The 16999-nt window shown below is 44.1% G+C and overlaps 2 protein-coding genes and 1 non-coding gene across 4 annotated transcripts in view; 2 read left to right on the top strand and 1 right to left on the bottom strand.

The window, feature by feature from the left end:
- The window catches only part of LOC139573508 (Wilms tumor protein 1-interacting protein-like), a 41496-nt gene extending 36596 nt beyond the window's left edge, over window positions 1-4900 (top strand). The window contains exons 7-8 of the mRNA XM_071397021.1: window positions 2395-2463; window positions 3430-4900. Of these exons, the coding sequence (XP_071253122.1) occupies window positions 2395-2463; window positions 3430-3573 (213 nt within the window). The 3' untranslated portion in view covers window positions 3574-4900. The remainder of the gene's footprint in view (window positions 1-2394; window positions 2464-3429) is intronic.
- Window positions 4901-5673: 773 nt separating this feature from the next.
- On the bottom strand, window positions 5674-5746 carry trnar-acg (transfer RNA arginine (anticodon ACG)). The gene has a single exon. It is a non-coding gene; the product is annotated as a tRNA-Arg (tRNA).
- A 198-nt stretch (window positions 5747-5944) lies between these two features.
- LOC139573507 (phosphatidylinositol-3-phosphatase SAC1-B) lies at window positions 5945-16763 on the top strand. 2 transcript variants are annotated; one of them, XM_071397018.1, is made up of 18 exons: window positions 5945-6040; window positions 6685-6782; window positions 7563-7637; window positions 7765-7892; window positions 8612-8761; window positions 8961-9020; window positions 9135-9168; window positions 9839-9940; window positions 12304-12476; window positions 12641-12789; window positions 12965-13063; window positions 13218-13356; window positions 14368-14437; window positions 14629-14701; window positions 15433-15526; window positions 15655-15747; window positions 15882-15939; window positions 16193-16763. In XM_071397018.1, exons 1-18 carry the CDS (start codon window positions 6012-6014, stop codon window positions 16327-16329), a joined length of 1761 nt encoding a protein of 586 aa, XP_071253119.1. In that variant the 5' UTR covers window positions 5945-6011; the 3' UTR covers window positions 16330-16763. The 2 variants fall into 2 exon arrangements, with proteins under 2 accessions (XP_071253119.1, XP_071253121.1); XM_071397020.1 differs by lacking the exon at window positions 5945-6040 and adding an exon at window positions 6131-6141 and having other exon boundaries at window positions 16193-16470.
- Window positions 16764-16999: the final 236 nt, after the last annotated feature.

The following is a 16999-nucleotide window of genomic DNA, read 5'->3' as shown; positions in this document are numbered from 1 at the left end:
CTTTGGTCCTCTCCTTCGTCCACAGAAGAAAACCTTTACAGAACCACCCACCACAAAAGGACCAAGCAGCGTGTAAACGGGCAGCAGCGGCAGCGGCAGCGGAAGCAGCAGCAGCGATGTCAGGATTCCTGGACATGGGAAGACGAGTTGGACGGCAAAGGACCCTGGGCAGAGCCAGGGGAATATCGCCGCCCCAAGGCAGAGCTGGAGGCAGCGAAAGCAGAGAGGCGGCATTTTGAGGAGCTAGCTAGGCAGCAGAATCTGGATTATACCACTTGGGAGGAGATAGACAGGTGGTCGATCGATCCAGAGAGAGTGCCGGAGCCCGCCTGGGATTTGCTGGAGCAGTGCGAGGAGGGATACCGGCAAATGAGGTTAGCACGACGGCGCGGTAGGAAGCACGAGTGGCAGCCCCAAAAATGTATTGGGGGGGGGCACAGCTGGGTGCGTGCCGGTACCACGCACCAGGCTTATAGTGCGCCTCGAGAGTCCAGTGTGCCCTGTTCCTGCTCCCCGCACTCGCCTAGTGGTGCGTGTCTCCAGTCCGGTACTACCAGTTCCGGCACCACGCACCAGGCCTACTGTGCGCCTCAGCAGGCCAGAGTCTGCCGTCTGTCCAGCGCCGCCTGAGCTGTCCGTCTGCCCAGCGCCATCTGAGCTGCCCGTCTGCCCAGCGCCGCCTGCGCTGCCCGTCTGCCCAGCGCTGCCCGTCTGCCCAGCGCCGCCTGCGCTGCCCGTCTGAGCTGCCCTTTTGCCCAGCGCCGTCTAAGCTGCCCGTCTGCCCAGCGCCGTCTGAGCTGCCCGTCTGCCCAGCGCCATCTGAGCTGCCCGTCTGTCCTGAGCCGCCAGAGCCGCCCGCCAGTCAGGAGCCGCCAGAGCCGCCCGCCAGTCAGGAGCCGCCAGAGCCGCCCGCCAGTCAGGAGCCGCCAGAGCCGCCCGCCAGTCAGGAGCCGCCAGAGCCGCCCGCCAGTCAGGAGCCGCCCGCCAGTCAGGAGCCGCCAGAGCCGCCCTTCAGTCTGGAGCCGCCCTTCAGTCCGGAGCCGCCCTTCAGTCCGGAGCCGCCCTTCAGTCCGGAGCCGCCCTTCAGTCCGGAGCCGCCTTTCAGTCATGAGCTGTCCTCAGCCATGAGCTACCCCTCAGTCCTGAGCTACCCCTCAGTCATGAGCTACCTCTCAGTCATGAGCTACCCCTCAGTCCAGAGCTACCCCTCAGTCACGAGCTACCCCTCAGTCACGAGCTACCCCTCAGTCACGAGCTACCCCTCAGTCACGAGCTACCCCTCAGTCACGAGCTACCCCTCAGTCACGAGCTACCCCTCAGTCACGAGCTACCCCTCAGTCCTGAGCTGCCCCTCAGTCCGGAGCTGCTTCTTCAGTCCAGAGGCGTCTTTCGGTTCAGAAGTGTCCCTCATTCCTGTGGGCCCATTTAGTAGGGTTCCCAGGCCAGGGTCGGCGGCGAGGGTCGCCGCTCAAAGGAGGACACTAAAGCGGACAAAGACTATGGTGGAGTGGGGTCCACGTCCTGCGCCTGAGCCGCCACCGCGGACAGATGCCCACCCAGACCCTCCCCTATAGGTTCAGGTTTTGCGGCCGGAGTCTGCACCTTGGGGGGGGGGTACTGTCACGTTCTGACCATAGTTCTTTTGTGTTTTCTTTGTTTTAGTGTTGGTCAGGACGTGAGCTGAGTGGGCATTCTATGTTGTGTGTCTAGTTTTCCGTTTCTATGTTTGGCCTGAAAACCGTTACACCCTTAAAAACAGCATGTAGTTGTCAATGGTTTTAGTGGTGCTGGGGGCTCCTTGCCCCCCAGCAGGCAAATCGAACGTTTGGCTCCTTATTGTAACGTTTTATTGATAACAACCTATAGAATCCCATTTGAATAGGATGTCTTTGGTTACAGGACTCTGATTGGCTGATGCATTTCCCACTGTCACCTGCACCTGCAGAAGATGAAAAGTGCTCTGAATTGAATGCACTCTGTTACTGCCAACATCTACTTACGGTTTTGTCCATAAACCAACAAACAAAACAACTTTGCTGATAACTACTGATGAAAAATGTACATACTATGACTGTGATAAGTGGTTGTCTCACCCATAGAATCATTTAATAGGATCTCTATGGTCTCAACTATCTTAAGATGCACTAGCTGTAAATCGCTCTGGATAAGAGAGGCTGCTAAATATCTACATTTTTTATATATCATTTTAAAAGTCCACTGAACAGAGCCACCTGTCACATTTCTCCCACACCTGACATTGGCCGCAGGAAAAAATGGAGAGTTGTCCGGGCCATGCATGCCATGTTTAACTGTTTTAAATGAACCGATCCAGCCTATACTGATAGCTACTCTAGTTCAGTGGACACTGAAAAGGCTGTCTGTTTGTCTCCACAGGGCTCTGATGAAACCATCCGAGTGGTATCCATGGATAAAGACTACCACGTGGAGTGCTATCACTGTGAAGTGGGTAAACATTAAGATACAAATTCCCTTTTCTATTTCCTTGTTGTTTTCCCTATATCCTTGTAGACACTGGATGTTCTGTGTTGTTGGTGACAAGACTAACTGTTAAAGCTGTCATCTTAGTAAGTATATCCACAAAAAAATGCCTCATATCTCCACATGAATGTGCTTAAATACCAGGGGGTAGATCCTATACCATATGTCAGCCTTCTCATCATATCAAGAACTCCATATTTCAGTCATCATTTAGTCTTTTAAAATAAACGTTAGAGAGATGCTGGAAAGCTATTTACTGCACACAGATCATAGACAAGGTGGTCCCAGTGCTTAATTACAGTCTTGGTACTAATTGCGAGCTAGAAAGAGGAGCTCAAGCACATGTTAATTTGCTTCGCTCGTCAACACTGTCTGATGATTCTCCTCAAGTGCCTCTTCTCCTGACTGCCGCCTCAACAGCATTTGATTGACTTATGGAGTTCGGAGAGCACTTGAAAACAAACAACAGTAAGCCGAGTGGAGACGAGAGCTTTTGAGGATCTCTCTCTCTGAATAGCTCCACTGTGGAAGCCAGTTAAACAATTAATAGGAGTGGAAAGAGGACACCCACTGCCCTTCTCATACAGTGTTTAGTCTGCCAAGCCTGCTCGGCAATTCAAGGGGATTTAAGAATCCCTTCATGTTCTTTTGCCTTTGACAAGGTTTTGTTCTACTCAAAGATGTTTACATTGGAGGAGAGAATGGCCCACAATTCACCTTGCTGGCGTAGATAGCTATACCTCTGGAATATAGACAAATATGTATTTTAAACCAGCATTTTGAATGCATATTTTGCAGTTCAGATCCCATAGAATCAGATAGATGTAGATGGAATCACAATCACCTTTTGGGGTAATGTTCAAGTGTTATTAGATTTATTTTATAAGCTTTTCCCTTTTATCTACCTCATCCCTCTGTGTTGGTCTGTAGGACTGTCAGATGGAGCTGAACGACGAGGAGGTGCACCGCTGCTACCCGCTGGACGGCCACCTCCTCTGCCACGCCTGCCACCTGAAGCACATCGAGCCGGGTTGCGCCTCGCCCACCGCTGCCTCCTACCAGCACCAGTTCTAGTTTTAGGATCTAGTGCATGGTGCCACCAGGTGGCCCTCTGAACTAACTGCCAATAACCAACCACAACCAATCTGCCAAAAACAAAGCTGTCTATAATGGTTTGAATGATAATGCGTGCCTTTACTGTACATCTCTGATGTAAGTGAGGTCTCTGTTAGGGTTAATTGTGCGATTGGTTGATTGATTGATTGATTGCGTGTGTGCATGTGCGGGAGTGTGCTTGTAAATGAGATAGACCTGTTATTATTTTTTATGGAAAAATCTATTTCTCTATTGAAGACATTGTTTATTAGTTGTAAAGTGTTGAACTTTCATCTGACACGAATGTTAATACTCTGGAAATAACAAATGTTTTATTTTAAATATATATATATTTAAATACCAATGCCAAAGCACAGTTGTATTTTAATGACTGATACCAAAACAATTAAGCATGGAATTATAACAATACAATTTATAGTCTCAATTAGGTGCATTGTGTGTAAATAAATATGCATTTCATGTGCTTGTGTAAATATCCTGATCTTCATTTTCCCCTTTGTGTGCCACCAATTTCAGTTGCTCAGTTTGAATCAATGTATTTGTAAATACTGATACAGTAGAAATAGTTTGCATAGCTTAATAGAGCAATTGCCCAGTTTTGTTGTATGTCTCTGTGTGTGGGTTATGAAGGTGTGTTTCCATTACATTTTTTACTAGAAATACTTTCATTACTCATTTTAGCTAATATGCAGGCAGTGTCTAGAAAGTCTAAGTTAGCAATTTAATACACATACTGCACATGGTCCTTTATTATTCCATGTCAGTGGGAATCATGTTATATTAGTATTACATTTCTATTGTTAAATGAACCCTGGATGTTCTGTTCCCAACACTGATACTGGGCTAATATTCCTACTGTCCTCTGTCACACACCACTCATAGAATATACTTTCTATTAGATTATTAACCCAAAAATGGCAGTTATGTCTGGGTTAACAATGTTTCCAAAATCCCTGTACACAATTACCACCTAAGTAAATAGATAACTAGGTTTATTCTATTCCAATAAACCCCCGAAATCAATATCTATGAACAACCCCTGATAACCCATTTTGGTTTGTAGTGATAAAAAAGTGACTCTAAATGATTACGTTTCAGTAGGCTTAGTCTATCATATTTCATGATTTATTATATTTATCCTTGTTTAAAAAAAATCCCATGGTCATTAATCATTTGTTCAAAGTATATGACGTATGTGAAGTATTCCAGTAGTTTACTGTATTTAAAAATGATTTGAGAGATGTCCATATCAAATATTTAACAAAAATAAATGCATTGTATTAGATTGTCAAATTGTCTGCCTCTTCTTCATGAACAAGTAGCCTGTATACAACAAAAGCTTTTGCACACCTGTGGTAGGTATATCTTTACACAGGTATTTAGGATATTCCAAATAAATGCAGCCTTAAAGGGCCAATCAGCAGTTGCAACGAAAACAAAGCGACTCCCCACCACTGTTTCAGTAAAAAATGGAGGGATTGGGCTGGAGAAATGTAATCCCTCTCATATTCATAGACATAGCTATGGATGCCTCCATGTTTTGAGGCTACACAGTGTTTATTAACATTTACTTTGTTTTTTAAAAGATTGAGTAAAACAAACTTATATTTTTGGTTCTGATGGGGTACGACAGTTGTATAAATTGATTGATTCCCATTGATTCTTGAAGAATATAAATTATATTATTCAAGGATCAATGGGTACAGAGCATTAATGTATGGATATATCTACTGCTGATTGTCCCTTTGAGGCTATTAGGACACACAAAAACATATAGAATACAAAAGTTTGATCAATTTTAATATGAGCAGTAACGTTAAACCAGACAGCGATGTTTTTTCAACAAATTCGCGGCAGGGCAGAATCAAATATGCAGTAGCCCCTAGGCGAGGAAAAGTTCTGAATCAGAAGATCAGAGTCAGCCAAGAGTCGAACTCAATCAAACAAGTCATGATACCATCGAAACAAAGAATAATGTATTCCTTAATTATGACAACAAACAAACTATAGGTTCATCTTCGGAGAAAAATAACAGAAGATCTGGAGAGAAAAAAGAACCGAGCTAGCCAGGAGTCGAACCTAGAATCTTCTGATCCGTAGTCAGACGCGTTATCCATTGCGCCACTAGCCCGCTGAAAATGGCATAAGGATTGTCGGATTATAAAGTGTTCATGATCTGATGTGAGGATTCGTACAGTGATACTACGATTACTAAACTGTAACTTTGATCAAATAATGTATTTGTGTGTGATACATAATAAGTTGCTGCCTATACTTTATCATAGTTTGCAAATTTACTACGATGCTAAATGTCTGGCCTTGGACGCGAACTCCAGTCCAGCCATAATATACAATGTGCACATTCATTGACACGTCACTAGGTCAGACCTCTAAAGATGGCGACCGCCTACGAGAAATTTAACCTGTAAGTCTTGAAAATATATATCGTTTTCAGTCTTATTTTCAGAAGCTAGCTAGTACAACTTTTCTGAAAACATTGACATCATTTGATGAGAGAAAATTGCCGTAGGTGTAAGACAAGAGCTAGCTAGCAGATGATAAACTAGTTAGCTAACGAGAGAAAATTGCCGTAGGTGTAAGACTAGAGTTAACTTAGCTAGCAGATGATAAACTTGTTAGCTAACGTTCAACAGTAATTACAGGCTGCAGTCATTCGTATGTGGGATTTGTTTAAGTTTACAGTATTGTAGCTAGCTTACAGTTATGTCAAGGATGTGTAGTTGTGTTGTCCGTAACAGTACTTATTTAGCCATCTGCCTTTCGATTTAATGAGTGGTAGAATGCAATCGATCTTGTTGATGAAGCAGCTAGCTAGCTCAAAAATTGAGTTAGCTTAGCTGTTAACGTTAGTTAGCCCATTGAGCCAGTTAGTGAGTAGCTAGTATGTGTGTGCTAGCTTGTGGTGACGTTAACCACTAACTAAGTTGAACGTTTGCCAAATCAAGCCAATGTTTTCCCTTTGTATAAGGCATCACCATGCCAGATGTTCGTCTACTAAGGTCACTGATTTTGTATCTCCTTCCTCTGTGCCCACTCTCCCCCCTATAGACACACTACCCCAGAGAAGTTTTACATTGAGGCATGTGATGACGGCTCCAATGATGTACTGTCCATTGACAGGGTGTCCACAGAAATGATCCTCACTGGTATGTTGAGTAGGCCTATGTTTGTGTGTGTGTGTGTGTGTGTGTGTGTGTGTTATATCATCATGGCATGATACTGTCTTATGCTGACCAAGTCCATTGTATATATTTTAATTTAACTAGGCAAGTCAGTTAAGAACAAATTCTTATTTACAATGACGGCCTACCAAAAGGCCTCCTGTGGGGCTGGGATTAAAAATAGGACAGAACACGTCACGACGAGCGATAAACGCAACACTACATAAAGAGAGACCTAAGACAACAACATAGCATGGCAGCAACACATGACAACACAGCATGGTAGCAACATGACAACGACATGGTAGCAATACAACATGGCAGCAGCACAAAACGGTACCAACATTGTTGGGCACAGACAACAGCACAAAGGGCAAGAAGGTAGAGACAACAATACACCACGCAAAGCAGCCACAACTGTCAGTAAGAGTCCATGATTGAGTCTTTGAATGAAGAGATTGAGATAACTGTCCAGTTTTGAGTGTTTGTTGCAGCTCCTTCCAGTCGCTAGCTGCAGCGAACTGAAAGATAAGCGAACGTTGGTTTGTGATCATAAAGGCAATGAAAAAATGATGTGCCTCAGTTGGTAGAGCACTGTACTTGCAACCGCAGAGTTGTGGGTTTGATTCCCATGGGAGACCAGTATGAAAAAAGTATGAAAATGTATGCACTCACTACTGTAAATCACTCTGGATAAGCGTGTCTGCTAAAATGACTAAAATGTAATAAATTTAAAAAAATGATTATTTGTCTTTGTCCCTCTAGTGAGGAAGGACATTCCTCCCCATGCGGTCACCAGGCCAATATGTGGGATCATGGGAACTATCCGTCTGGTGGCAGGTAGGTTCATTCTTGCACTCTGTAAAATTATCCATTGAGAAGACTTTACCTGTGTACACACAAATGTTCTCAACAGGGTGAGTGTTTACTTTAGCGACACCTGTGCCCCTCTGCCTACCCTCCCCAGGCACGTACCTCATCGTTATCACAAAGAAGAAGAAGGTGGGTGACCTGTTGGGCCATGCCGTGTGGAAGGCTATGGACTTTGACGTTATCTCTTACAAGAAGACTGTGCTGCACCTGACAGAAAACCAGGTAGGGAGGTGTGAGTTTGGGCCCCAGTGCCAGCCCACAACCACAAGCACCCAAGCTCAACATGACTGTGGATGTTTCAGGCCAAGGAGAAAGCGTTTCACAATGATTCCTTGTTAATGACAGTGGGTTGTTTTGATGTGGATGCTGACCAGTCGAAAACCCTAGCCTGACCAATATGAAAGCAGCATATTGGACTGAGAATGCTAGGCATCTGAGCTGACATAGATGCCATGTGTTGAATTTGCTATGGTGCCGGTCAACGACAGACAGTGTGTCTGTGGAAAGTCAAGTGTATGTGAAGGGCAAAGAGAAAGAGACCCCTTCTCACAGACAGAACAAGTACTGCATTCAGACGGTATCATCATCATGTAGCTGTTACAAGAACACTCTGTTCTGTCCCCAAGTCTAGACAAGTGTTTCTCTATTAGTGAGCATCTCTGTTGGCTTCTAGTTGCAGTACTGGTGGAGGAGATGTTATTTATAGTATATAAGTTTATATTTCTTGTAATATATTATTTTAGAAGGATAGTGGTCATCCGATACTTTCTAACCATTGTTCCACCTAACTTCTGTTTTGCTTTGCTTCTTAAACATTCCTCCTGACCTCTCACCTCTGTGCTTTCCTTGGTCAACCTGCCTCCAGACCTCTCACCTTTGACCTTTCTGCTTTCCTTGTTCAACCTGCCACCTGACCTATCTTTGACCTCTAACCTCATCAGATGCAGGACAACAAAGCCTTCCTGTCCATGATCAACAGTGTTCTGCTCACAGATGGCTTCTACTTTGCTACAGACTACGACCTGACCCACACTCTGCAGAGACTTGCCAACACCAGCCCTGAGTTCCAGGAGATGAGCCTACTGGAAAGGGTGAGAGAATGAGGGGATATATATATATATATATACACACATGAGGGAGGAAAATAATGTAAAAACATGTTTCCATTTGGAGATACATTCATGAAAACACGAGTAATGCGTTTGTACTTGTGTCCTGTACAGATGCAGACATTTCCTATGCAGGGCATGTGGAAACAAAGATGTGTTGTTTTCTTGCCCTCGTTTTTAGGCAGATCAACGGTTTGTGTGGAATGGTCACCTGTTGAGAGAATTCATGCCACAGCCAGAGGTAAGGACAGAACTGACACGTGTTAACCACTTGTGGTAAATATAAAATGAATACGCTCCAGTACAGATCGTATGATCTTTCTAAACTGTATTGTCTCTGTTCTTCTCTTGACAGCTGCACAGGTTTGCTTACCCAGTTGTCCACGGCTGTATCCTTTCATGTTTTTTTTTTGTTTTTTTGTTACAAACTCCAGATGAAGACTTTTCCCACTCTTCAATTCTCATAAACAGGAAGACCTCATTACCACTTCCTGTAAGACAACAGATATTGCCCATGTGAGATATGTCATTCACAGGGCGGTTGTTTAGAGTGACTGAACTGTTAAACAGCATTGCAGTTTAAACCCTGTAATCTGTAAATAGTTGGAAATCTACCCTCTGTGATCAGTTGCATGTGTGCACAACACACAAGATCACATGGTCATTTTCACGCTCACATTTTGCATGGGGTTTAGCGGTCTGAGTGACTGGATGTAAACCAGCTAGTGATTCCCCCATTACTCTGGATTAGTCTTGTCATTCTTTTCCCTGAGAAAAACATACAGACCATGTATATCAAGTGAACTTGCGGTTTGCTCCTTTAGCCACAAGGGGGAGCTAGAGATTCATATAGGTCGCATTATAATTGGGAAATTAGGGATATTGTATTTACAGACAATGGAATATGGATCCATTGACATAATATGATGGAGCCCACTTTTCTAAACATCACATCACTCAAACATTTTCTGAAAAGGAGGCAGATAAAAGTTGAATTCAGGAGGTAAAGTTAGACTTTTAAGGTTAAGACCGTGTTGTCCCTAACCATGTGTGTTGCAGTCATCATTATGAAGTCCTGCTGCATCAATGGGAAGATCTTTGACTGGAACATCATCTCCAGGCGGAGCTGCTTCAGGGCTGGAGTGCGTTACTACGTCAGAGGTGACTGACTCCACATCCACCAGCACTTCTGACTAGAGCAGGGATGATGTACAATCTTTTCCACAGTGGACCATTGTGGGTACAGGGGGTTTTGTTCCAGCCAAACAGTAATACATACAGTACCAGTCAAAAGTTTGGACACGCCTACTCTTTCAAGGGTTTTTCCTTGTTGTAGAATAATAGTGAAGACATCAAAACTATGAAATGTAAGTCGCTCTGGATAAGAGCGTCTGCTAAATGACTTAAATGTAAATGTAAATGTAATGAAATAACACATGGAATCATGTAGTAACCAAAAAAGTGTTAATTAAACAAATCAAAATATAATTTTGATTCTTAAAAGTAGCCACCCTTTGCCTTGATGACAACTTTACACACTCTTGGCATTTTCTCAACCACCTTCATGAGGAATGCTTTTCCAACAGTCTTGAAGGAGTGCCCACATATGCTGAGCACTTGTTGGCTGCTTTTCCTTCACTCTCCGGTCCAAACCATCAATTGGGTGGAGGTTGGGTGATTGTGGAGGCCAGGTCATCTGATGCAGCACTCCATCACTCTCCTTCTTGGTCAAATAGCCCTTACACAGCCTGGAGGTGAATTGGGTCATTGTCCTGTTTAAAAAGAAAAGAATGATGGGATGGTGCGCAAACCAGATGGGATGGTGTATCGCTGCAGAATGCTGTGGTAGCCATGCTGGTTAAGTGTGACCTTGAATTCTAAATAAATCACAGACAGTGTAACCAGCAAAGCACTTCCACACCATCACACTTCCTCCATGCTTCACGGTGGGGCCCACACATGCAGAGATCGTACGTTCACCTACTCTGCGTCTCACATAGACACAGCGGTTGTAACCAAAAATCTGAAATTTGGACTCATCAGAGCAGAAGACAGATTTCTATTGGTCTAATGTCCATTGCTTCTGTTTCTTGGCCCAAGCATGTCTCCTTCTCATTGATGTCTTTTAGTAGTGGTTTCTTTGCAGCAATTTGAGCTTGAAGTCCTGATTCACGCAGTCTCTGAACAGTTTACGTTGAGATGTGTCTGTTACTTGAACTCTGAAGCATTTATTTGGCCTGCAATTTCTGAGGTGCAGTTAACTCTAATGAACTTTTCCTCTGCAGCAGAGCTAACTCTGGGTCTTTCCTGTGGCGGTCCTCATGAGAGCCAGTTTCATCATAGCGCTTGCTGGTTTTGGCAACTGCACTTGAAGAAACTTTCAAAATTCTTAATTTTCCGCATTAACTGATCTTCGTGTCTTAAAGTTTTGATGGACTGTCGTTTCTCTTTGCTTATTTGAGCTGTTCTTGCCATGATATGGACTTGGTATTTTACCAAATAGGGCTATCTTCTGTATACCACCCCTACCTTGTCACAACACAACTGATTGACTCAAATGCATTAAGAAGGAAAGAAATTCCACAAATGAACTTTTAACAATGCACACCTGTTAATTGAAATGCATTCCAGGTAACTACCTCATGAAGCTGGTTGAGAGAATGACAAGGCTGTGCAAAGCTGTCATCAACGTACATTTTTTGTTTGTAGGGAGGTTCTGAGAATGTTTTACTATGGTTCCCTGAAAGTTTTCCTGTTAGGTTTTATTAACGTTCTGAGCAAATGTTTCAATTGGACTTTTAACACTGCTATCTTAGTTTGGGTTAACTGTTTTGTGCACAGATAGGACACATGGAAATTCATATGCTTAGGCATTAATCATTCAAACGTGTTTCTTTTTTTATTGTGGCATGGCGTAGGTGAGATTCAAACCTATGCTCTTCTGTTCTCGATCCATGGAATTAGTCCACTGCGCTACCAGGATGGAGCTAGCATGCCATATATTTTTCTAACAAATACAAAGTTGTTCATTTTACTTCATAATCAGAATTATTCCCAATGTCAAACCACTTGGAAAACGTTCCTAGAACATTACAAACATTGAAATTCAATGTAACCAGGTTTGAACTTTTAGGAAATGTTCTGTTAAGGTAATGAAATACCAAGTAAATACATTTTTTCCCTTTTTTCCCTTCCTTAAATGTGCTGAGAATTTTCCAAGCAATGAACTATCCTGCACCATTCCTGGAAAGTTGTGGGAAGGTTTTTTGCAAAATAACCATAGGACAACCACACTCTCACCAAGCTCTAAGAAACATGGTTCTCAGAACGTTAAATGCTAGCTGGGTCTTCAATCAACATTTTGATTAGTGGAATCAGGTGTTTTACAGCTGGGTTGGAACAAAACCCTGCACACACACCAGCCCTTTGCGGATAATATTGGCCTGTCCACTTCTTTTATAGTTTTACTGTCAAACACTCCTTATTCAGACGGATCATTACATAATGTCTATTTGGTCCATCAGGCATTGACTCAGAGGGTCATGCAGCTAACTTTGTGGAGACAGAGCAGATTGTCCAGTACAGCGGGGGCAAGGCCTCATTCGTACAGACCCGAGGCTCCATCCCCTTCTACTGGTCCCAAAGACCCAACCTCAAGTACAAACCAAAACCTCAGATCAGCAAAACCATTGACCATGTAAGTTACCTGTTACAATATTCATATTTTTTATTTCATGTTCAAACGTTTTAATTTACAGTAGAAGTAGCCATTTAATTACAGTAGAGGTATATGATATTGAGTATTACTATACTTAGTCATAAAGTCTTTCTTACCTTCATTGTCCTGTCCTGCTTTCACAGCTGGATGGCTTCCAAAGGCATTTTGACTCGCAGATCATTATTTATGGAAAGCAAGTGATTTTAAATCTGATCGACCAGAAAGGCTCAGAGAAGCAATTGGAACAGGCCTTTGACAAAATGGTGTCCAGCTTGGGCAACGGCATGGTCAAGTAAGGACTATAGCTTTTCCCCATCATTCATTCTGATCCCACTATGCCCGTCTTCTTCTAACGTCATCCATGTATTTTGTTTAGGGTGAACATTCTGTCTAAAGCCCTGAAACTCCAAATGAAGAAAATGATTTGTGTTTTACATAACTCTCCTCCCTGTACCGTGCACCTCTAGGTACATAGCGTTTGACTTCCACAAGGAATGCAGTCGGATGAGGTGGCATCGCCTGCAGATCTTAGTCGATATGGTGACAGAGATGCAGGATGAGTATGGGTAAGTATTTAGTCTGCGTGGCCGGCCATGTTATTCTGTCTTTGTGTACTTTGTTTTTTGGGGGGCAGTTCATCTCTGTGGTTTGCTGATTTGTTTTGTGACAAATGTTATTGTAAAATCAAATAGGAATCAATTTGTTTGATTGGTTGGTCAGGTACTTCCTGGTTGATGTGGATGGGAACGTTCTGGTGCAACAGGAAGGGATGTTCCGCAGTAACTGCATGGACTGTCTGGACCGTACCAACGTCATCCAGAGTCTGCTGGCACGACGTTCACTGCAGTCACAGCTGGAGGTGGGAACCACCAACCAGACACGCCCACACTGACTAGACATGTCCATTTTATTTATATATATATATATATATATATATATATATATATACTCCCACTAGTTCTAGACACTCCTACCACATCCATCTAGACCACAGGTGTCAAACTCATTCCACGGAGGGCCAAGTGGCAGCGGGTTCTCTCCTCCCTTGTACTTGATTGATGAATTAAGACCACTAACTAGTAATGAACTCTCCACACCTGCTTGTCTAGGTCTTAATTGCAAGGAAAAAACAAAAACCAGTAGACACTAGGCCCTCCATGGAATGAGTTTGACATCCCTGATCTATACACTTCTACCACATCACATCTAGACACACTATCTGTCTTTGACATAATGGGCAATGTCATGTTCCTCTCTGTTCCACCTCAGGAGTTTTACTGTTCAATAAAGGTGTAGACCTAGCCTCCCCTTTTACATTCTGTAAAAGCAATGGTAAAAATCTTAATGGCAAACTACATTTTAGGAGGAGCTCGTCCATTTTGACCTAAAAGACCTTTGACTTGACGAAGTCATACGTTTCACAACTTCTGCTTCTTCGACACACTTGACCCACATTTGCAAATGAGCAACAAACCGACAAAACAGAGACTGGAAAATCCAAACGCTATGTTGAAGGCCTCTGACTAAAGCTGCTGTCTCTGTGGACTTTGACTGTGGGCTGTTTTAGTTATCTGACCCTATGTGGGCTGTAAAAAAAAATCAGGTCTCATCTCACCCAGGTACAATAAATACTTCAGGTACCATTGTGTTTTATTCAACTGTTTTAGCACTGTGGGTTAAACTGTCATTGAAACATGTATTAATAGTAGTTAGGCTGCTGGTTGACCGACAGGGTGATGAAGGTGCAGTTGCATCAGGGTCTTTCTGGTAAACAACAGTGCTGAATCTGATGGCAACCACCTTGGTTCCACCTTGCCCCCTGTGGTCAGGCCACTGCAGTATCTCACCACACATCTTTGTTTATTTGCAGCGACTGGGAGTTCTCCACATGGGCCAGAGGATTGAAGATCAGGCCGACTTCGAGAAGATCTACAAAAATGGTGATCCTCAGCTGAAATCTGCACACTTTCCTACCCCTCTGCCAGCACGAGCACAGCATTGTCTTCCTTATGAGATTATTCCAACACTATGGTTTATTAACATGATTGAAATCCTCCCCTTTTTCCACTGACTAAATCTGTTTTCTCTTTCTTCCACCCCCCTTTCCCTCTCTCACCCTTGCTCGCTGCAGCGTGGGCAGACAATGCCAATGCGTGTGCCAAGCAGTATGCTGGCACAGGGGCCTTGAAGACGGACTTCACAAGGTGAGAGAGAGGGGCTCACGTGTTTCCTAGGGCACAGGACTGGCTCTCTTCATAGAAACGCACTCCATTCCATCAGGAAGTCACTGAGTTTACCTGGCTGTAGGAGGATATTATGGATTCCAATAGAACTTGTCCATTATACAATGACAGAGAACTAGTTGTCTTTCTGCTGGCACAGTCACATCCCACTGTCAGTCACACCCCACACATCCATGAAGTTAACTAGTTGTCTTTCTGCTGGCACAGTACCATCCTACTGTCAGTCACACCCATGAAGTTAACTAGTTGTCTTTCTGCTGGCACAGTACCATCCCACTGTCAGTCACACCCCACACCCATGAAGTTAACTAGTTGTCTTTCTGCTGGCACAGTACCATCCCACTGTCAGTCACACCCCACACCCATGAAGTTAACTAGTTGTCTTTCTGCTGGCACAGTACCATCCCACTGTCAGTCACACCCTACACACCTATGAAATTGGCCATGCATTATTGGCTATGAACTACATAAAAACATTGTACTGGTTTTGGTGATGAGTATTGAATGGACTGGTGCCCTTAGAACAGGGAGGAGTAGGATGTTTTGCTTGTGACCTTTGTTATAACCAGGAAGACAACTCTGAGTAAGAGCGTGCTCAGGAAAGGGTGGAGGATGACGATGATGATGATTATTTGTAGTATGTGTGAGAGATGATTATGACAGGGATGACTGAAGCGTTGCTCATGTCTCAGAACAGGGAAGAGGACACAATGGGGGCTGGTGATGGATGGCTGGAACTCCATGATCAGATACTACAAGAACAACTTCTCAGACGGCTTCAGACAGGTGTGTGTGTCTACTGTGCATGTGCGCGCCAGTTATTAGTCATGTTTTTGTAAATGTGACTACGGTAATAAAAAATCCTTGACGTGTGTGTGGTAACTGATAATTGAGACATCTCTCCTGATCATCAGGACTCTATTGATCTGTTCCTGGGTAACTATTCCATTGACGAGGCAGACATGACCACACCCCTTCATGAGACCAAAGACTGGAAGTTCCTCACGGTGAGATCTGATTGGCTAGGCCTGATCAGTGCTATGTGTACTGATTGGCTACAATATGTGTTGGTTTCAGTCACAGGCGGTAGATTGAGATTTTGTTATCTTATTTAACTCCTTTTTCCCCTCTCCCCCTCTAGTTGCCCATTATCATGGTTGTGGCATTCTCCATGTGTATCATCTGCCTCCTCATGGCTGGTAAGACCGCAGTGGACTCCCTTGTCAATTCTGCATTGAATCCTAATAGGGGCATGGAATTTGTTTGAAAATTCTAGTTACACCTGCACCGATCTCAAGTTAGGATTTGGTCCCATAAACACATTTCGCCATACTTTGTTTTACAACACTGTTTCCACTGGTATTGACTAGGCAAGTATGTGCTATCAATGGGTACTTTTCCAGTACCTAGTTATCACCCGTAGTCACCCTCCGTGTCCCCCCCCCCCCCCAGGTGACACGTGGACGGAGACCCTGGCGTATGTGCTGTTCTGGGGCACAGCTAGCTTCGTGACGGCCGGCGTCATCCTCTTCAACGGTCGGGAGTTTGTAGACGCGCCCAAGCTGGTCCAGAAGGAGAAGATGGACTGAATGTGTGCGTGTGGAAAGCAGCTACGCCCCACAGACTTCTCCTCTTCCACTTCATCCCACTCTTCTTCATCATCGTACCCTCAGCATCAGCGGGCCTGGAGCCTGTACTGATTACTGAGCCAACGGCATGAGGAAGAGGAGGAGGAGGAGGGTGGGGTGAGAGAAAGGCCAGGTGTATGATGTAGGGCTGTGAAGCATACAGGGACTCGCTCTGCACTGGCCTGCTGCTGTCCACACCACTAAGCACATGGTTTGGGCTGGGGAAGATCCCTACCCTTGTCCATAGACTGACTGACTATAAGCAGAAAACAGTCTGATTTTATGATACAATACCCCACTACGGTAACACAGTTACCCCGCTGCACGGAATGCATATGAACTGGCATTGCTGTTGTTGCCATAGCAACCTTGCCAAGGGAACTACTTAAAAAAAATATCTTGCCTTTTTTGTTGTTTTTGTTAATTTGTCACCTTCTAGCTACATCATGTCATATTTGCTCTGTTGGTTGCCATGTTGTTTCAGTGTCATTGCCCCAGAGTGGTTGATCTGAACGTAGTGTCTTAGTGTGATAGCTGACCTATTGGGTGCCAGTGGCTGTCTGTCGGCCCAGCCCAAGCCATGATCCCAAAACTAGTTCACCAATAGTCATGGAGAGAATGTGCTAGCTGT

Source organism: Salvelinus alpinus, chromosome 4 (assembly GCF_045679555.1).
Source record: "Salvelinus alpinus chromosome 4, SLU_Salpinus.1, whole genome shotgun sequence".
In the NCBI taxonomy this organism is placed as follows: Eukaryota; Metazoa; Chordata; class Actinopteri; order Salmoniformes; family Salmonidae; genus Salvelinus; species Salvelinus alpinus.
This window is presented reverse-complemented; position numbering and strand designations above follow the sequence as displayed.